A 22297-nucleotide genomic window follows, 5' to 3' on the forward strand; every position below is an offset into this window, starting at 1 on the left:
TATGTGCTTTCATACATGTAGGAGTGTACGTGTGTAGATATGAATGTGTAATATACGCACATGTAATATACACACTGTGACACATACACACGCCTATGTGAACTCAGCAAAACCTACGTTGTTTTGGTACTAAGTACACTACTATACTAGGGGTTTGTTTTTAACTTATTTGGAATAAAAAACAGTGGCCGGTGATGTCTTGATCCTTTGTTGTTTTTCTTCTTGTACATTGTGTTCATAAATGTAGAAATTAATTCTTTGTATGTATTAATTTGTTATTACATGTAATCAATTCAATGCTACTTTCATCATTATTCAAAAAAAGGAAATTATGCAAAACAATGGAACATTTTCCCTGAGCTGGAAAAATAAAACACACAAACAAATGACATGTTTGCTCATTGTCAGTGTTGATAGGTTATTTGTTCCATTTTGTCATGGATCAATAAGATCCACTAAGTCATTCTGCTGGTGTTGGACATTTATTTGTGCAAATATTAATATTGATTAAGATCATTTAAAATCTCTGTATTGTCTTTCTTTGCAACTTTTGACTTGCACTGCAACAATACAGCCACCAGATGGCAAATACAATGCTACAGTACAGTCTCTCTCTTCCTCACTCTCTCACACACACACACACACAAACACACCCAGAGGAGGAGTGTTTTTTACTAAGTCAGAAAGGAGCATATGTCAACCAAGCAGGCACAGTGCAACACAGTTTGTTACCTCAGTCCTCATTGTTTCTACGTGGCAAAGTTGACAGCTTTCTTTGCCTTTCTTCATTAGAATGGACAGTGCTTTTGATAACGTGGATGCAGCTGGTTTCCTGGAAATCTGGCAACACTTCGATGCAGATGGTGAGGACAGATTATATTTTTCCTCCATCTACCAGAAAAAGTGCACTCCTTTACAATGCATCTTCTGTCGTTGCTGGACATTAGAGAGAAAAAGACAGTCCTTATTTGTGATGACAAATGTGTGAGTCCTGGTTGAAGGAAGTAATTTAAGTTCTGTGTCTCACTCACTCAGTGCTTCATTGGATCTGTCCTTTACGACACATTTTGTATTTGACAGATAATGGCTACATTGAGGGCAAAGAACTTGATGACTTTTTTCGTCACCTGATGAAGAGACTGGGTCCGAAGGTAAGTCAACTTTGTTTGGATTAATTCTTCCATAACTTGTGATGACAGCTGTTTAATACAGTGTATGTCAAGGGCAGCTGAGCAGGAACAAAGACACAACTGCACCATCATTTACATCTGTAAAATGCATATGATGCTACTTTAATGTGTCAATCAACACTCACCGGCCACTATATCATATCATTATTGCAAATATCTAATAAGCCAATCATGTGGCAGTGACTCTATGCATTTAGGCAGGTCAAGACAATCCGCTGAAGTTCAAACCAAACAGCATCGAAATGGGCAAGAAAGCTGATTTTAGTGACTTTGAACGTGGCATGGTTGTTTGTGCTGGACGGGCTGGTTTAAGTATTTCACAAACTGCTGATCTACTTGGACTCTCTGGGTTTAAAGAGAATTATCAAAAAATAAAAAAACATTGAGCAGCATTTCTCTGGGCAAAAATGCCACATTGATGTCAGAGGTCAGAGGAAAATGGCCATGCTGGTTTTAGCTGATAGAAATGCAACAGTAACTCAAAAACAGTAACTCAAATAACCAACTGTGAGATGCTATGAACAAACCAACGGACGCACACACACACACAGACACACACACACACACACACACACACACACACACACACACACACACACACACACACACACACACACAGTATTAGCCAATACTAATAATATTAGTGTAAATAATGTGCATTACTGTTTTCAAGATAAAATTGAAATTTGCCATTAAATTCAATGTTCTGCATACAATAGTAATTCATTCAAATGTAACTAATGTTCGCATATTTAGGTTAATTATTCAATGTTAGACACCATTCGTTGACATTGAATCTTGAATCAGCTTCTAGAAAATGCATTTGGTTTTGGACACATTGATCTCTGCTATGTGGGCAGCTGAACCTCAATGCAGTTATCTGGATGGGTGGGGTGACTGTAACGATATAAAACAGAGCACAATTAAAGAGATCTGGTCCCTGTCAGAGGAAAAGTTCCTCTCCAGTTATAATGGAAAACCAAATGGGCGTACAACTATTACATGTTGCAGTGTGTGTTTGCTTGTGTGATTGGACTCCCTCGGATACTAATGGGGTTGCACTAAAACAAACAGACCACCGACCACACGCCACTTTGTCTCTCCGATGTTTGCTTTCCAGCATAAATGCCCCCAGGATAAGTTCTGGCTGCTGTCCATTTCTCATGGCACAGTGATTCTATTATACTATATTCAGCCACTGGTGACAATAACCACATGGAGGCTTTCTATCTATCTTTGTGTCTTTATTTCCTCTAGGGCAACATATCCAGTAATTATGAAATTGTGTGTGATGCAGTGTAAATGTAGTATCAGTATCAGTAAAAGCCTGAATACATGAGTTTGTTATGCAGTGTACATATTGTCAAAAGTGTACATTAAGTCAAATATTAATTTGTGCTTTAAAAACTTCTGCTTAGCAACAAGAGATTACTGTTGCCGAACATGAAAGCTGATGCTGAGGATCTTTCTGTAATGAGCAAGGATCCGGCACCTGCTGGTCTGCAGTCAGTGAGCTCTGCACTGCATGAAACGATGAGTCAGACTTCATAATCAACAGGATTCTATAGTTACAGTACAGTGATGCTGGTGTTTGCAAAGAAAAACGGCATGATTAGCTAAATGTGTTTTTTGAAAATAAAGATAAGCATACAACAAACTTATCTCAAATTATCTTTAGTTCTAATCTGCTAAAATATGTTCATCCTCCACATCCTGAAGTGCATCAAGTTTCATGCACTACTTGACTGTTCGTTGTCTATAGCACCGTGTAGTCGACTGATGAGAAAGTTTAGATAGCTTTCATATATTTCACAGGAAACTGCTTGTTGCAGCCAAAAGCAGTCAGGTCATTGACGAACACTGTAAATGCATAGAAAAGAACAGAAAATCATGACACTGTGTATAAGAAATACCTCATCTCATCTTGGATGGCAAGTCACGGAGGCAAAGCTTTGTGGTATAAAGCAGCACACACTTTGTTCTGTGTAGCAGAAGGAGTGGGTGGATCAAGGTCATGTAGAGTGAGCAACAGAAACACTTTACAAACTATTAGCCCGGGGTTGAGAAAATGAACATTGAGAGAAAAAAATGGGAGATCAAAGAGGTATCCATGGTGACATTGCTTAAAATAACTGTGACTCAGCCAGTCCTTCAATATCATTCTTTTCAGTAATCAATGCAAACTGTCATGTTTTCTTTACTACTGTAGATACCGCTCTTATTTTACCCTTCATATACTGTATCATCATCATGTGTGTGTTCAGTTCAATGATGGTTCTGGGGCAAGAAAATCAATTGCATTTCAACCTGTTGTGTCTCTTCAGGAGAAAGTGACAGCAGAGAGAGTCCAGAGGCTGAAGCAAAGGTTTATGTCCGCCTATGATGTCACTGCTGATGGGAAACTACAGATTCAGGAGGTAATATATACAATTTCTGTATCTGAAATCGCTCTCTCATTCACTTGATTATTTCTTTCATATTAAGGTCGGGTACTTTATAGTAAGTAAAGGTGAAGCACGGATATATGAAATTCTCCTTCATATTTATGGTCCATACAGAGTGATGCGATATGCAATTAAGCACTTCGGTGACATTTAAGCATCACACTGCACAAGTCAACTCCCTCACAACGCCCCCTCTCTCTCTTTGTCTCACTCACCAACTGCACACACTGAAAACCTTCTCACTCTAACTTCCTCTTTATTCTATTCTCTATTATTCTAAATCTTCTTCCTCCTCACCATCCCTCTCTCTCTCTCTCTCTCTCTCTCACATACTTATCGATTCTACTCACCGCTTTCTCCACTCCACCTCCCTCTGCTTCCGCTGCATCTCCTCTTTATCTTTTATTTTTCTCATGTATGAATAACAGCGTGCAACTTGTGCTGTATTCGAGAAGGATGAAAACTCATTTCCAGGCCTGCTGAGGGTCATGCTTAGCCATCCTTTAATGAAGAAACAGCCTTCGGAGAGAGAAGAAGTAGTTAATTAAGGTAGATTCTCAAAGGACTCTTTCATTAAATAAAAATTTGACTGACAATTCAACAGGCTGCGGCTGTTTCCGAGAAATGTACAGCCATATTTTGATGACATTGCTTTCTCAGCCTCCACTCTGAGTAATTGGTGCAGCTCTTGGCACAGCAGCAGCATACTTCATCGGAGCATTTTATCATTAGTTGTGAAAAAGAAACTTAGGCCAATTACCTAATGCATTGCACCCAAAGACCCCAGATGTTTTGGCTTTTACTCAAAAAGCTGAAAACAAAATCAATACATGCCTTCCACTTACACTGATTATATGGTGGCTGATGCAGGAACAGTGTGGTCAAAACTCTTTGTAGCAACACGCCCTGCCGACCAGGGATGCACCCACCAGACGCTTTCTCTCCCGATTTGTGTATTTTTTTCTGTGTGTATCTTACTGTTTGGAACTCATTGGGACATTTACATATGTTGTTATGTGACTTAATGAATGTAGCTGATAGCAGAAACACTGTCATTCTAAATGACATCGACAAAGGAACTGTACCTACAATATATATTCTACAGTGCTGTATTTTAGTGGATTAGTTATATCTGGTCAATACCTGATCCAGTTAATGAAGTCGGCATCAGACCAGGTACTGATCCAGCGCAGCAGATCGGTGGCTGCAGCCCTACAGCCAACAATAAGAATATAGGCTCATGTGTCTCTACTGACCAGTTTTGGACTTCTAAATGATTTGTAATGCTATTTCCCCTTCTACTGTCGCCTCTGCTCTATGATACTATAGAAGGAAGAAGGAAGTTAGTAAGAATATAACAAGCCATAGTTTCCTGTGTGATGACTGCAGGAAATGCTGTTACTCCTCTAGTTCAGTATCATATGATGATCTGTTAAGACACAGTGTTAACTTACTATCAGACGAGAAAAATATGACGATATCTCTTTAAATCTATAAACAGTAACCTACTCCCTTCCCACTGTTAGTGCAGAGTAAGCAAATGTACAGCATACCGTGCATTTATTGTGACATATACACTTAATTGCATGGACGCGATATTTAAAAGCCTTTTTTACAATCTGGCAGAGACTCTTATTGACTCAATTGCACTTCAGTAGATGGACGCTTGATGAAATGAGGGTTTCAACCTGTCCAGCATTTGACTGCGATCCATGGATTTACAGTCTGAACAGTAACATTCTGCTGGCAGACAGTCTTCTTACATTATTAAGGCAGCACTGCAGTACTGTACAGTAGGTACCATATATAGGCTACTTTGTGTATACCGTTGTGTTTACAAAGTGCACTTGCATATTGTTGAATAGATTTATTCAACAATATACAGATGTATTATTTATTGCCAGCAACTGCCAACCGTTCTTTATTCATGACGACTTCAACTTCAACCTTCGATCAACAGATAATTATATAATGACTTTGACCTTATTTCATATTCCTGCTTTAGCTGAGACATGTCTAAAAACATTCAACAATGGCACAACTTTTTTTCAAAGTGTGTTATTCTGTCACGGTTTTGTTTAGTTGTTTCTTCCGTTTTATTTTGACTTTCCCTGCCTCTTGTGTCCTGTGTTCACTTCACTTCCTGTCCTTGTCTGTTTCTCGCCTCTGTGATCGTCTGCCCCGCCCTTGATTGAACCCTGCTGTGTCTCATCACCTGCACCTTCCCAGTGTATTTAAACCCTGTGTGTCCCTCATTGTCGGTCTGCTGTGGCGTATCCTGGTCTGTGGTGTTACTTGTGCTGCTGATCAACCCTGGTATGTTCCCTGAGTCATCTCTGCTCTTCCCTACCGTGTTCCCTGTTTTTTGAAGTTTTGTTTTAATAGACAATTTTGTTACCCATTTTTTGACTCCTCTGTTCTGCAAATTTTGTGTTGAACATTTTCTTTACCATTAAAACTACCTATATTCAACCCTCTGTTTCCCCGTGTCTCCCTACATTTCAGTCTGTCCTTTACTACGCCATTAAACGTGTCAATCTGCATTTCTTTCCTGAACTGCTCTTCTGGAGTTGGCATCACTGTTGGTGCATTGCGATTGTCTGACTGAGTGGTTCTTTGTGAACCCAATGACCGCAGTATCATCTTGTACTATAATTAGATTGATGATGGGGACCAGTTTAATCTGCTAATGGAGGGCTGATGCTATTAAAGAAGTTCACACAAGAGAAGAGCAACATGAACTGGAGAGGTGCCAGGAGAAACTTGTGTAGGGCTGGTCACCTAAATGACGATAAAACATGTTGACATTCTCACGTGTCCTGTTGTTGCATGTACCCATGCAGATATTTTCACATATCTGCGGCTGAGACATCTGCTGTCCCGTTAATACAATAAAGGTGATTGGAAATGTCAATATACAGTGTCCCGGCTTATCAGGATAATCCACGAACCTCACTGTCAACAGTTTTGTTGGATCCATTTCTTCTGTGGAAAATAGATGTAATAAAAACTGACCCCGGATCTGATCACAATTACAGACCGGATTAGACTGAACTGTTTTGAAGTTTGTATGTATAACTGCTGTAAACTTAATAAAATGGACAACTTAAGATGAAACGCCTCATAGAATGACATTATCCAATCACTGCTCTGACCTCTGACCTCTACCCTGTTTTCCAGTTGGCCAACATGATCCTCCCTGAAGATGAGAACTTCCTGTTAGTTTTCCGCAGAGAAGCTCCTCTGGACAACAGTGTTGACTTCATGAAGGTAAGGTCACAAAGTATGCCAAACACCATTATGAGATGTGACAAGACGAGCCAAATCCCCAAAAGAATGTATCAATCCCAATGCGTCAATGAATCAAGCCACAAAAACTAGAAAGGCATCCTGATGGGCCAGTGGACGAACACGTACATGAAGTGACTGCGACATTCATGGTTTGACTGGGGACCATTGTTTCATGTTTAATAACTTTACAGGACTGATTACACTCTTGTGTGCATAGACATGAGCCATAAACGGTATGATTGGGACTAAAAAATGTCTCACACAAGTACCGCATTTTTAAGCTTGAAAATGCAAAAGTTTTAATTGCTTCTTTGATTCTGAGCCTATAACGGCAACTAGGAAATGTATCTATGGATAAATTCTAAGAATATTATAATGGCAGGTAAGATGCAACACGACAACACGTTTTTCTGTATAATGAGTAAAGCTAGATCCACCAGCAAAGAGTGGAGGAGAATGCATCAGTAACTTGGAGTTGCAGCACATGCAAAGTATGAGGAAGTCTCCCAACAACCTCCAGAGTATGAATTCTAACCTGACTGGAACCAGTGCAGAGTTTGACTTTTAATGTAGTGGTGATGACACTCAATGCTTCTTGTTAACTTTGATAACATCATAATTACAAGATGCTTTTAACCATCTGGATTATATCCATCTGATTTGTGTCTAACAGAGTGTAATATGTAACGGTGAATTATAGTTCTCATTGTGAACGCTGCATTATAAAAACATGTCAGAATATCACCACTAGATATGATGACGATGATTTTAATGGTATTGCATTAATTCCAACTAGTTCAAATTCACCCGTGCACTTGCATGTAAACATTTGCCCTTTCCTCCCCCTGTAGATCTGGAGGAAGTATGATGTTGACAGCAGCGGCTACATATCCGCTCTGGAGCTCAAAGTAAGATTGTACAGACACAAATGCACAACAGAAGACCAATTACACCTCCTTTTCTGTTCAGGGGAAAAAGCGGTGGCATTGGCAGAGAACCCTCAGCCACTATTTCCTGTTCTGACACACACTGAGATGTTTATCCTCTCCCTCACTACACAAAGAAGTATCGTGTGTGTGTGTGCGTAGTAGTCAATCACCCATTGCATTTGACCCTTTAAGTGTCTAATCATGTGATAAACTTTTGTTCTTAGGCTTTCCTGAAAGATCTGTTTCAAAAGCATGACAAGGAAGTGTCATCTGATAAGCTGGAGGAGTACACAGATACCATGGTAATACAATTCACTCTCATGCACACAAACTGACATTCCACAGCTAGTCTCGCTCTACGTTGTTTGGCTTTAAAATAAGATGCGTTTATGCTAAACCCTTTCCTTACTCAGTGTGCAGTTGGATTAATTGGTCACGCTATAGTGGCCGACTGCGGGCAGGAGGCTCTGTTGCATTTACTGTATTGGCTGTGTAGCTGTGTGTAGAGCTGGGGGGTTTTAATAGTGAAATTCTGCAATTGTCAGTGACTTACTGTACATTTATTGAAATGGAAATAATATATGCAACACCTGTACTCAAAACATTATTCTTGACGTGTTTATTTTCACAAATAAAAGCTGTATAAGAGTGGTTACACTCAGGTATTCTGCTAAATTAAAATATGGCTGAGAATTTTACGTGTCGCTTCAGATGTCAAAAGACAGTGACACAGTAGGCAGCTTGCATTATTTATTTACCCGTCTCCCAGAGTTAGCTATGTAGAAACCCAGAGTATCAGAAAGCCTATTCCTATTATTCTTTAAGTTTCAATTTGGAAGAGATTGGTTCACGCTCAGTGTCAGATCGAATGATGAGTCGCCTCTAGAGTCACAAGTGGCGTTAAGAAAGAACCAGCGATACAGAAATTCAGTCGCTGAAGTTCTTTTTGTGTTCCTCAGTACTTCCTCTTTTTTTGCAGATGAAAATCTTTGACAAAAACAAGGATGGCTGTTTGGATTTGAACGACTTGGCCAGGTATCTATTATCTATTTCTAAATTTCCTGTTAGTTTGTTTCTGCACTGTACTTTTGCTCTGGTTTATGCTCTTAGATGTTTGTTCTGGTGACTAGTTATTGTAAGTCGCTTTGGATAAAAGCGTCTGCTAAATGACTGTAATGTAATCGTAAAGGTCCCTGCAATGCTAAGCTGTCTGTGATTGTCTCTATTCTGAATTGCATTACACACCTGTTAGATGGTTGTATAGGCATGAAGGAGAGATTTGATCACATTTTCCTAACATCTCCAAAATTACTGCTTTGTTTAGCTCATTTGCATTTTAAGAAAAAAGTTCAAATGGATAAGACATTTTAATGCTAAAATGCTTGATGGATTATGTCCGAGCTTGCATGTTGTAATGGGAGTTGGTGGAGAGACATAGCTGCATGCATCTGGATAATCTAGGTCATTGAGCAAAAGAAATAAAAATAAAAAACACAAAATGCACCAACCGATATTTTTTTAAGAACATTAATCTCTTTCATAACTCGACTGCTCGTAAAACATGTATTTCTTCCTCAATTAGGATCTTGGCTTTACAGGAGAATTTCCTGCTCCAGTTCGAAATGGATGTAAGTGTAATCTTTATCTTGTTCTATAATATTTGACAGATGAAAACACAACACACAGTTTAACAAGTTATTTTTTATCTCATTTCTCTCCATATTGTCTTGGTTTATAAGAACTCTTTTTTTCCCCCAAGGCCTGCAGTAAAGAGGAGAGAAAGAAAGACTTTGAGAAGATCTTTGACCATTACGATGTCGTAAGTACAATACCACGCCGTGTGGGACACAGGTGCTGACCTGTATTACATACGAGCATGTCCTGAAGGAAACTATGCGAGAATGTGGACAAATAATACACCAGGCTTCTGGCCTAAAGGTTGAGGGTTTAAATCCTCAGCTAGCCTAAAGGAAATTCTATATTGAGGAGGACGGCAAACAATCGCTCTCCACTTCTTCCTTCAAGACGCACCCGTGGGCAAAGCAGCCCAACAACTAAATGTGTTACAGATATCGCTCTTATGAAAGGACAGTACTCCTCCATAGCACAAGGGAAGTACATTATGATTCTTGTGATGGTAGCGGTCCAGTCAAGGCAGGCATCACCTCCACTAAGCAGTTCCATCCCAAATTAACACTCTAAAATCTGCATGCGTGTGGGTGCTCAGAAGAGGATGGCAACGGTCAATCCAATTAGCTCCATTACTTCTATAATGAAATAAAGCACCCATTAGGTTGTCAAGTCACTCTCTGGGCTGATGAGTTAACTCTCTCAGACTCATTCACAGTACAGCTCCAGATAGGACACAATAACCTCCATCAGGAGTCACTGACAAGCTTCCCCTATTCTGTCAAATCATTTTCATGACCCTGCCTAGATTGTCTTTGTCAAGTACGGCATGTACTAGGCCTAATGGCTCGTGTGAAACCTTTTTTTCTTCTACATGTACTTGCTTTAATGTTCAGAGAAGCTTTGTCACTCTTGTTTCACCTTGGCTGCATTTATCAAAGCCTTTTATTAAGTGTTCCATTGCTCTTTTAAGTTAACAGCAGTCTGTCACACAATATGTCTCCAGATCCTGAAGAGGGTAAATGTGCAGAAAGTTACAGATATTAGCTTTTAAAGCGCTTCGGTCTTATAGCAAGATGGCTAATGTCTCATTTCGCCCTATACTTGAAACTGCAATCTAGCAAAAGTGTTAGAACTGCAGTGAGAAACAGTCAGAATAATTTGTTTTCCACTGCAGTTTGTGGAAACTACAAATGCATTTAATGTGAGCAGCTATATGGTTCACGGGCAAACACTCCAGGGAGCTTACTATAGCTTGCATGCTGGAAAGTGAACCAAAGGCATACGCCCAGAAAAGGAAGGCTAATGGATGACTGAATAATGTGAGTGGGATGTGAATTAGATGAAGTAATCCACACTCCTCCTTTCTGTTTGTTTGTTTTCTCTGCCTCTTTCTTTCCTGTTCAGAGTAAGACCGGAGCGCTGGAGGGTCCCGAGGTGGACGGCTTTGTCAAAGACATGATGGGGCTGGTCAGGGTAGGACATGACACTATAATGCTGTTTTTTGTGAATGTGCTTTCTCATATGCTGATATTAGAGTGTTGTTTACAAGAAGTACAATTGTTGTAATGTATACAGATGAATCAAGAATGAGCAAAATAATCAATAGTAAAAAATAATTCTTAGATGCAGCCCTACAACTTTCTCTAGAACTATACGTAAACTAGGGCTGGGCCGTGATGCTGATCTACCGATTCCATACTATCACAATACTTGGGTGTCGATTCGAAAAGTATTGTGATTTAGAAGAAATTGAATCATACGCTTCTCTAAATTGATACAGTAAAATACAGTTTGACTTTCAGCATGTGTATATAGTCAGAGATGTCCTGAAGTCAATAATATCAATTATCGTCAGAAATGTTATGTTTTCGAGCAACCCAAAAATCAAAGAATTTAATGACATTTTCTTTTAAATGTATTATGCATACAGACGACATGTTTTATACTTGTGGCAAATATAATCAAATTTCCATAAATGTATTTTGTATATGCCTATATTTTTGAAAACTGGACAAAGCGATACATTTGTTATACCTTCAAAGTCAAATTAAGGAATTTTTATCGATCCAGACATTTTAAAATCAAAAGTTGTAATACTTAAGTAAATGGATTATTTCCCTACAACCCTACCGATCACCCAATGTGACGCTAAACCTGATTTGATGATCAAACGGAATTAATGTAATTGTATTCTGTACTTTTTAAGAGGAACTTGTTTTGAGCTAACAAATGTAACGGTCAACTCAAAGAGAGATTGAACAGATGCTAATAGAGGTTGTCTAAACGCTGGCATAGTGTTGATTACTAGATATACAGTAAGTATAATGCCTTTCCCCTCTTCCTCTCTTTTCGGTCGTCTCCAGCCCAATCTCACGAGCCCCGAGCTGGACAAGTTGAAAGGCATTCTGCTGCGTCACTGTGACGTCAACAAGGACGGAAAGATTCAGAGAAATGAGCTGTCTCTGTGTCTGGGAGTCAAACCTAAACATAGTTAAGAGAGCTGTAATGTTATGAGATTGTATCATGAAAAACTGACTCTGTATCCGTTGTAAAATCAACAGTGAGGGAACATTGTGTTTTGATCCATATCAGTCTAATTACTGGCTTTTTTTAAGGTCAATATTCATAAAGTCATTTGATCCTGACACTTATAAAAACACAATTTGATACAGTGTGATGAAAAATAAATTATAGGCTTGAAAATGCATGTGGTAGAAAAAAAAAGAGATGTGAATGTCTTTTTGGCTAAAATGACTGCGCTTAAGAGTTGTGGTATATGAATCAATTTTTTAGTAAGTAAACAATGTTTTCCATTGTAATATAGAGGGTTTTTCTTTCAGTTTGGTGCTCGTGTTTGTTGGCAGTTACTGACTTTCAGCCATCTGCATGTTTTCCTGTCGAAGTAGGCTGAATGAAGTATATTATGATGTAATTTTAATATAAATGCATTGCAGAAGAAATAAAGTGATGAGCATATTGATTCAGATTTTCTGTTCCCTTTTTTGAGATTATATTGTAACGGCTCTTTTAAATACAAAAAAATTCAACTCTTAAACTGCGTCAGCCAAAATAGAAACTTACATTAGATCTATAATGTAATATATACAGCATATAATTGAATAGATCAGCCTCATTGTCACCGATACTCGATCCAGCTAGTTGAGTCAATATCGGCCGACATCAGTGAATCTCAAGATATAATAGAAATATACATAAAACAGAAGATGGTTTTTATTCCTAAAATCTTAATTTTACATAACATTTCATTACAAAATCTTTAAAATAAGCTTTGGTTATGGGTAAAAGTGTGTTGACAATTATTATTACGGCAGAAATGCTGTAACAGAAGAAGAAAATTTGTGGTTGAAAAAAATTTTTTTAACCTCTGAGAAATAATCACGATGGAACTTCATAAAGTGTTAAACATATTTAATGAACAGACACTTCAATCAAAATTCAGCTGAATGGATAGAGCTCTGTCCCCACGGATGGTTCGGAGGTCTAACCCAGATAAACAGACAAAACAGTGTATATACACGTTATCTCGTCTCCTCTCCCCCCCCCCCCCCCCGGCAACCCTCGCAGATGTTGTCCGAAGAAGAACAAGGCCAGGTTCCCAGCCTTTGCGTGGGTAGAGGGTTAGGGTGGTATATGCAGGTTGCGATACAAGTTATAACTAAAAGAACCATATGATAAATTTCCACAACAAAATGAATCAAACATAAACTCTTCATGCAATGACTCATTATACACATTTATGCTGAAAGTACTTCCACATTGATGAGTCATCAGCAGTGCGGGAGAGTATTCTTTGTATAAAGGGACCTAACAGTATAATACAATATATTATACAATACGACTCTGCTGACTGGAAATGACAAAATACGAATCAAAAACATCTTGAGAAGAAAAACAAGTTCCCGGTCATGTAAGCTTGATATTCTTGTGTAAACATCTGTAGAGGTTAACTGAACGCTTTCATCCCCACCAGATAGACTGTGAGTCAGGTCACTGCGACATTTCTCCTGTGAGATGCAACAAGCTGACAGGGCGAGTCTGTGTTTGTTAAGTCGAAGCCAGAGATTGAACACCGGCTTGGTTAAATAGATGGAAAACCATTCTGGCCTCTAAAAGGGAGCTAATGGTGCGGACATAAAAGCTTTACTCTGCCTCAGACCACCTGATTGCCCTTTTGAGTCCTCACAGAGCTGTAGTGTACGGGTTGATCTCGTCTATCTCTGTATATGTGTGTGTGTGTGTGCGCGCTCATTAAACAAAGAGACACAACTACAAACAAAGAGAGACTTTAGATAGTGTGTTCATGAACAGTAAATAGATAGATTTGTCTTAAGTGTTTGCGTGTGTGTATTGTACTTTATAGTGAAGGGCTTACGAGTGTATTTGTGTGGGCAGAGCAGCTGCTACACAGCTGCTGCAAAACAAACAGTTGCCCATTTAGGCTGAAAGCTTTACTCGCCATGCAGTCCCACCTCAACTCAGGCCTCATTGTCACTGGAAGTGTAACGTTTTAGTGGTGCAGTCGCGGGGAATTCCAATTAAATAATATCCGATCAATATCATCAAAGTGGAGTTGAAGCACTCTAATGAAGGCGTAATCGATTATGTATTTCCTTTCACAAGCAAAATAATCCTTTTTATATTATCAAAGTGATTTTATCTTTTATATTTCCTGTTGAATTAAGCTCCATTTTGGCTTCAAACTGAATCTGACTACTTGAATGTCCTTGTGCATGTCTGTTATTATTTCCTGATCGTCAGCCTACCGAGATGATATCTCAAACCACAGGAAGTCTGGCCTTTAAATCTTAGTTAGAAATCAAGCCTTTTCGTACAAAAAAACGTTTTATTATTTATTTTCCTGTTTAAGTAATGTCCGGTCTACTAAATTGTTTCAATCTATCCAGTGGTGATGTGGCCCTTATTGAACTGTAGCCTCACTGGCACACAGCCCTGAACCTGCATTGCTCCGAGCTCCTAAACAGGTTATCAGGCAGTTAGATGGGACTAAATCCTTAAGTAATGATGTATTTAGTGGTGTTCTATTGCCATCACATTAACAAGTGCTTCACCTGAGGCTTTACAGCCAAAATAAATGAAGGGGGAAGCTACGGTCTAACTAAAGGTCATACTGTGTATAACCTTTTGTAAAGGACTAAATGTACATATTATGTGCATCAGTTTAACCTTTAATCTACTTTGTGCTCTCTTTGTGTTTTGAAGACTATTAAAGCCTGACTTCTTTTTGAGCCAGAGAGAGAGAGAGAGAGAGAACAGAGCATCATTGAAGGTAACATTGCTTCATGCTGCCCTCTAGTGGTCAGACGGAGGCACTGCAGCCTTTGAACCATTCATGTGGAGTCTCTCTCAACCGTAAACTGTAAAAATTGAAAAATCTCTGCAGATCTAAAGCCCGTTTGTTTTTTTTGCACTCGCTGCTCACAACAGCAGAACTAAATAAGAATAATCAACGGTGGTACTCTGCAATGAGCAGGAAGTTGAAGGTGTTAACTTGTGTTCAGACCTGTAATTAAAATATAGCTGCCTTCAGCTCTACACTTAGAGTGGATAGGTTCATTTTCACCCCCAGAAGATGGTGCTGTTCCTCAAGTCTATTAGTGCCGAGGACGGCTGACAGCCCGCCACTAAATGATTCACCATTCTAAGACAGTCTTGTATCAACAACCACTTTTCTACTCGTCTTAAAACAGAAAATCTCATTTGTAATGAGCAGGCTCAGCCATTTCTTTAGGTAAACTGCTTACAGCCATTATGGAAGAAAAAAATAGCAGGCTTGCAGCATGAAGCTGGTATGCACTTGTCTGTTCTCAGCTAAGAACAACAACTTGTTAAAATGTATAAAAGGCCAAGGCACCAGGCTCCTCGGAGGGACAGACCACTGACCCCAGGGTCCTCTTTCCATGTCTTTTCTTCCACCTTCTTTTCTTCTCTGGCTCCAGAGCATTCTCACTGAGTAAACAACAAATAAGAACGGTGTTGTAAATTGTAACCCTTGAGTCCTTCTTTAAGGTTGCATTTCTGTCCCAACTCCTAGGTGAAACCTAACATTCCCATTCCCAAAATCCCAGCGCTGCATGCAGTTCACTGGACCTGTAAGCTGAATTGTAAACAAAATTCACAATGTATGGATCTGCCAGGTCACTGGTTTCCGTGGTTTCAGCCGAGCGCCTTAACGACTTTTACAACAGAAGGTCAGTCAGAGGAAAAAATATATGCTTTGGTGCAAAATGTCATTGAAATTTGAATGATGTTTTATCCTGAATCAAGTGAAAACGACATACAGGCCATAGAGAGAAAGGTTTTGAGTGGCTCTACAACCAAAATCCTTTAAGAGATCGTACATTATTAATTTTCTTAATTGCCCTAAATTCACGTGTATCGCTGTGGACTATAAACTGATTGAAGCAGTCATTAGTGGAAAACTGATGAATTAGGAAACATTATGAGAAACATATACTGCATGTTTCAAATATTTTGTAGCAGCGAATATTAAATTACATTTTTACTTTTGTACTAAAAGTAACTATTTTATAAATTTGAAGCCAAATCTTGCATAATGAAAGATGTTACACTCTGCTCCAAGAAAGGAGTAATGAGAGAGAGAGAGAGAGAGAGAGAGAGAGAGAGAGAGAGAGAGAGTCACTGCACTTCAACACTTTACAGCATGTAAACTAAGTGAAAGTGATCTATATTTAGAGTGGTGTTGGGCAAATAATGTAAAATGTGTGGTCATGGTGTTTCAAGCGACGCTCTAAAAGTCTCTTTACTTGCGTAACTTTCTATAGAAATTGTCTCGTGTGGTTGGCAAACACTGTAGATTAACGAGCATTTCCCCAAACAAACCAGGTAGCAGCAGTGGAACCGGTGAAAATGTCACACGGCCAAAGACTCAAACCATCTGGAAGATTGAATACGATGTTTTTATGCCAAATTATGTCAAATTGGTTATAAAAGCTGTGCAAGTTATTTAAATAAACATTTTGTTTATTTGAATGAAGCAATTAGCAACACATTTTAAATACGAAATGTATCAGATTATTTGTATGACTCAATTAATAGGCCAAGTTAAACTCAGTGATCATTGCTAATCTTAACATAAACATTAGATTAATGTCCAAAAGTCCAACATTCAAGCTGAGATCTGATCCTCCTTCCAGGGTGAAATATTTGTGTTTCATCATTCCAGTCAGACCTCCTTGAGTTTGCTCTGTTTTCGGAGCTCTCTGTGCACTGTTGGAAATAATACCTGTGAAGATATGGCCATAAATTTCAATATGCGTGTTTGTTTTTGTAAGAGATCTCCCCCAAGCGGCAGCCATGTGCTCAGTTTTTCCACCAAGAAGAAGTTCAAACAAACATCACTGTCCACCCATGGCTCCAAACTGTGACAAACACTGTGAACACTCAACAGGGTGTCCTGTCAGAGAAGACGAGAGCAACCGAGTGTGTTGGCCCTGTGACCACTGACAACAACAACCCTCTATATCTGACTTACATGTTTCCACAGAAACACAATGTTTGATGATGATTATCCTGGGAGACCAATCTCCAAAGCAACAATGCACATAGCTGGCCAAGTAGAATGATATTATTAAAAAGACCTCATGGACACCACCTTCCACTTTCATGGATACCCATATATCTGCAATGAGCTGATATAGCACCACAAACTACAATGTTTCTCTCATACAGAGTCCTGTGATTCTCTACTAATCCCCACTTTGTGCTTGTTCTTCTATACACAAGGTTTTCAGGTATCAGATATGTCTGCTCGGACAGAACATAAAGCCTTTGACATCCTCATGAAATACAGATTTTTCCATATGGAGTTTCCACTAATTAATAAAACATGTGTTGCATCCATCCACAGCCACCCACCCACCATAAGACACATCTGCCTCCGTCCCAGAGTCTCAGCTCATGTATGGTGGCGCGCAGCAAATAAACCCAGAGTGAGAGATTTGCGGTGGCCTCCCAAGCTGCTGAACCCACTGCCATGAATGCCACTTGGCGAGCAAATTGAAAATATGGGGAGCCCTCAAAGTCATCCGTGAATGTGTGGAGGAAGTGATGTAAACTGATGATGTGCATGGGAGAAAGTAAGGTAAAGAGATGGATTGAGAGGGAGAAATTAAAAAAAAGGACAAGCAGCTTTTTTTAGAACTTTTCAACTTTCTCTGAACCCAACCAGAGCCTCACATGAACTCCCAGTCAAATACAAAACCGTCTCCAAAACATCCCTGCAGCAACATCTGCAATGCTTTAACTCACTGGTTGTGTATCCCATTAAACTGACATTTCCATTTTTATGTCTAACAACACAGACGGATCAACAGTGGTTAAAATTCCTTTCAGTAGACATCATATGTACTGCTAGCCAGTAGGGGTGGGGGAAAAAATCGATACAGCATAGTATCGCGATATTTTGCGTGGCGATATTGTATCGATACACGGACGCCAAGTATCGATCTTTTATTATATAAGCTATAAAAAAAATAAAAAAATTGTTTTTTTAGAAAAATCAATTCAATTACTTTTTCAGTCCACTAGATGGTGCTGAGTTATTTTCTGGTGAGGTCAGCAAAGGTCCCGGGTCAGCGTGATTGGTAGGAAGTTGGTCAAAACAAAGATAGAGACATCTGGCCTCACAACGGGGTTAAATCTGCCAACAGTAGCCAGGCTCATGGGGAGAGTGCAGTGCATAACGCATCGCAAGTTATACTGAGTTATATAACTCTTATATCCTACTTATATAAGTTATAGTTCATATACTGAGTCCACACGTTTGCATTTAGTTAAGTTGGACTATGTAATAATACAAACAGTTCAGTTTGTCAGGTTCATGCAACATTTATGACATTGTTGGTCAGTCTGTCTGCTTGACAATCATATTTTGCTGCAATAAAAATGATTGAAGTGAGATGAACAGACTGAAAACTTTATCTTATTAGATAAAACATGTTGACACAGTTTTCCTTTGGGGACATAATTTGAAGTTGAAAAAAGTAATAAATCGCAATATAGGCCTATGTTATCGCAATACTCAGAATATCGCAGTATCGTGATAATATCGTATCGTGACCTAAGTATCGTGATAATATCGTATCGCGGGACCTCTGGTGATTCCCACCCCTACTAGCCAGTAATGGTGCACTGTGGAGTTACATGTCTAAAGGCTGGAAGCCAATGTTAAATGATCTGACAAAAAAAACAAGATTTTCACGAAAGGAAATGCTGATGAAAATATGATGTCATGCAGGAAATAAGCAGCTTTTCAACCATGCCGTGTATGCAATGGTCAGACACACTTGTTACAAACAACAATCTCTGTCCGTAATTACATCATTGAAAGGATCCAGTCATTTTGCCAAATTTGCACTACACTTCGTAACTGTTTGGTTCCAAATATGACTCGTCCCAGATGGTCAGGGGCCGAATGTATGATAATATCAAAGTTATATGAGGAAATTGTCTTTTTCCTATTGCACCTTCCTTTTCATGGAACTTTTGATAATGTTTCTGTTTCAATACGTAACACAATGGGAGTCATCCAACCTTCAGTCGGGGATTAAGTGCAACCATGAGATCCCAGACGGTGCAGCCTGGCTGTGGAGAGAAACTGGCCTGTTTTAATCAGAAATGACAGGATAACTTAATAATCTGTGATATGTTCTCTGTAGTCTGAATATTCTGCTTCCGCTGAGTTCATCTGTTCCTGAACTAATACTGTGACTGGCTGCACGCATGGATTCATGAATGAATATTCCAGGCACTGTCAAGAGGAAACAGCTTTCATCCAAAATAATGAATATCAATATAACTGCATTGGATTCAACAGGAAAGGGGAATTTGGCATCCCAAACTATAAAGAAAGCAATAACCATAATTAACTGAATAGCAAAGACGCTTTTAACATCATGATCTGCTCATAAATGTCAACCGAGTATAATAAGAATCCCACATGTGATGTTTTCATAAAATGTTTTCTCTCATTAGGTTCCTCGCTGTGAACAGAAGACTTCTTCAGGAACGGGACAAAGAAGGTCCTCCATCTACTGCGCCACACAGACCGTTGACCACATTATGTCACCGTATGATGTGTTGCAAGAACATTAAATGATGTTGGACCCGTCAGTGTAAACTCTAAATGAATCATGGGGAGCTCTCAGTGGTGGCGTTGACTGTGTGGCCTGACCGCTTGGCAAAAGGTTTGATCCCCTACAGTGGAGTCCACCAACAGCTAGCAGGCTGACAAGCCGCCTGTAAGCAAGTCTTTTACTGTTTATCTTTGTTTAGAAAGGACTGCGTCAAACCTCAGTTTAAAGTGGTACCGCAACATGTCCTTCCACTGGAGGATGAGGGGTATTTAGGGGGTGAACAAAAGATTAGTGTGAAAATAACTCAAAGTGTAACATCTAACAGCCACAGGTCCTACCACAGACCCCTCCTCTGGACAACGGAAACAAACAAGCAGGGAAAGAAATAGAGACTAGTCAGCTACTGCCTGTCTGTTCGTCCATTCTTCCTTCTCCGCCTCCTCCATCTTAAGGCCAGCAGCCCGATTTCCTCTCATTCCTCCATCTCTGTCCAATTACAATCAATTGAATCAAACTGATTTTCAAATGAGAAACATCTGGGAGGGAAAGACAGAATTGACTGATCCATGATCCTTAGTTTATTGTGGGTACCGCAGCCCTGACAAATGTCTGTGGTACAGCACCATCTCCTGATTTATCTCTTCAGCAGCGAAATAGAAGCAGAATTTAAAAAGACCAAAGCAGAAGCAATAAAGGAGCAGAAATCCACACACAGTCGGCAAACACAACCACCCCTGTGATATTTGACAGTCTTCAACTTCTTCGGGCAAATTATTTGAACAGCACTGAATCAAGATTTTGGCAGAGCTAACCACTGCTCGCTGGAATCACAAGTCATTTAGAAGGCAGATTTTACTAACTGGGTGACGGAGTCAATCGTTTATATAGTATGTGGATGGACAGGAAAGTCCAGACAGAGTATCTTTCGTTGATGAAGGAAGTTGGGAGGAACCTGCATATAAATGTTCTCCAAACAGCTGGCCACATGTGGTAGTTGTTAGCAGTTTCTTGGTCACATATTTTAAATATTTTACTTTGGTGAGAACAAGATATTGCTATGGCAACAGAGAACAAATACTGCAATAAATAAAATGGTAGTCGTGGGTGTAACCAAACGGTGCACGGCAAGTATAAAGAAAAGTAAGTGTTGAACACTGAACTTCTGCAACAAATTAGTTTATATCTACTGTCTAAAAGGGATTCCATGTTTTAATAATTTGATTGATCTTGAATACCTTCAAATATTAATATTCATACAGTAAGTGCTCAGTACGCCATGTAGTAGAAAGACATGTGATCATTCATTTGAAGTCTGATGATTTTACACACAACTACGAAGCTCACAAACTCCAGCTTCTCTATTGGCCACTTCATCTCTGAAATGTCAATCTCTCTCTCTTGAAACCATCTGAACACAGATTGGGCCATCACACAGTGGAAACCAACCTCTAGCTCAATACTAGCCTGTATAAAACTTATGCCAACAGAAAAAAACCGTGAAATATCACATGCCCAGAGTAAAAAACACATGAAATATCAAAAAGGCCAACTGCATTGTACTGCATATATTAGAGGAAAAGTTTCACTCACCAGCATTTGTATGTGAAAAACAATACAATGAATTAAACTGCACTCCACAACAGCTACATGCTGTATTTTCCATCCAAATCTTATCAGTCTGCCACCACCTTCAAACCTGGATAAAGTATATCTGGCACCTGCAAGTCGTACTCTCACAGACCATCCGCTCACCAAAAAGCAAAACATTAAGCCCAGAGCCAAGCAAGCAGTTGCATTGCTCATTAAACCAGCAATAAACAGTATTGGTATCAAACCAAAGCAGTCTTACCTTAAAAACAGGTGTGTGGTCTCTGCCGCTGTCCTTCACATATACGCATCCACCATGACACTATCGTTTAGACCAAACATCCCAGTGGTCACAGCTTGAAAAACGAGGCCACAAAGAAGAAAGTAGCTCGGTCAGCTGATTCCCTCTTTAAGGATGAGTTAACGTATCAATAGCATTTAACGCGCTGCCTCAGTCCGTGTGTTCTTTTTTTTACAACTTCTGCACACTTCCATGCAGCCTTGTTATTGTTTTTTTTAAGCATTTTCTTTGACACTTAATGTGTCCTTTCTGTCGCTCGTGTCTGCCATGTGAAATTTGAACAACCGAAATGTAAATAGTGATGAGTCGACCCCTGAAAATAAAAGCATCAATATGTGTCACTCTTAATAACTAATGATACTGTATGTATTTTTTGTGTTTGTAGCCTCTTTCTGATAGAATATGACGATTCTGATAGTATTACTTCTATTTGTAAAAAAAAAAAAAAAGCAATACTGAGGAATATCAGTTTGTGCAGTTTGTGTTGTGCATGTTTGTCAACACCACCATTGGGAGGCGCCATGTTGAGACATGAACAAACTCTAAACATATGGCTTTTAGTTGGCTCTGCCAGATACATTTCCTGAAGTTTTGCTTACAATCTCTGACCAAATAAAGGGAGCAATTATATAATGCCATCTATATAATGTCATGTAACAAAATATCATAGGTTGATTATCAACAAACATGAAACATGGATACACTCACACACATAAGACATAAATGTACATTCACGCTGATCACGTTTCTTCATCGTACTATCACACTCACATAAACCCCAAACAAA

At 39.2% G+C, this 22297-nt stretch overlaps 1 protein-coding gene across 1 annotated transcript; it reads left to right on the forward strand.

Moving 5' to 3' along the window:
- The first annotated feature begins 708 nt into the window (after positions 1-708).
- On the forward strand, positions 709-12466 carry LOC142969325 (secretagogin-like). Its single transcript, XM_076109164.1, has 11 exons — positions 709-863; positions 1081-1151; positions 3515-3607; positions 6815-6904; positions 7777-7833; positions 8079-8156; positions 8834-8889; positions 9437-9482; positions 9614-9673; positions 10891-10959; positions 11850-12466. The coding sequence occupies exons 1-11, from the start codon at positions 794-796 to the stop codon at positions 11979-11981; spliced, it is 822 nt and encodes a 273-aa protein (XP_075965279.1). The 5' UTR covers positions 709-793; the 3' UTR covers positions 11982-12466.
- Positions 12467-22297: the final 9831 nt, after the last annotated feature.

The sequence above is a fragment of the Anarhichas minor genome, unplaced genomic scaffold (genome assembly GCF_050575085.1).
Source record: "Anarhichas minor isolate MPS153535 unplaced genomic scaffold, ASM5057508v1 ptg000041l, whole genome shotgun sequence".
Taxonomy (NCBI): Eukaryota; Metazoa; Chordata; class Actinopteri; order Perciformes; family Anarhichadidae; genus Anarhichas; species Anarhichas minor.

What these genes read in the sequence shown, in the direction of transcription:
- LOC142969325 (XM_076109164.1), top strand. Translation starts at nt 794, where the DNA reads ATGGACAGTGCTTTTGATAACGTGGATGCAGCTGGTTTCCTGGAAATC. An exon ending in TATCCGCTCTGGAGCTCAAA is followed by an intron (nt 7,834 to 8,078) that starts GTAAGATTGTAC and finishes TTTTGTTCTTAG; the next exon opens with GCTTTCCTGAAAGATCTGTT. An exon ending in TGCTCCAGTTCGAAATGGAT is followed by an intron (nt 9,483 to 9,613) that starts GTAAGTGTAATC and finishes TTTTCCCCCAAG; the next exon opens with GCCTGCAGTAAAGAGGAGAG.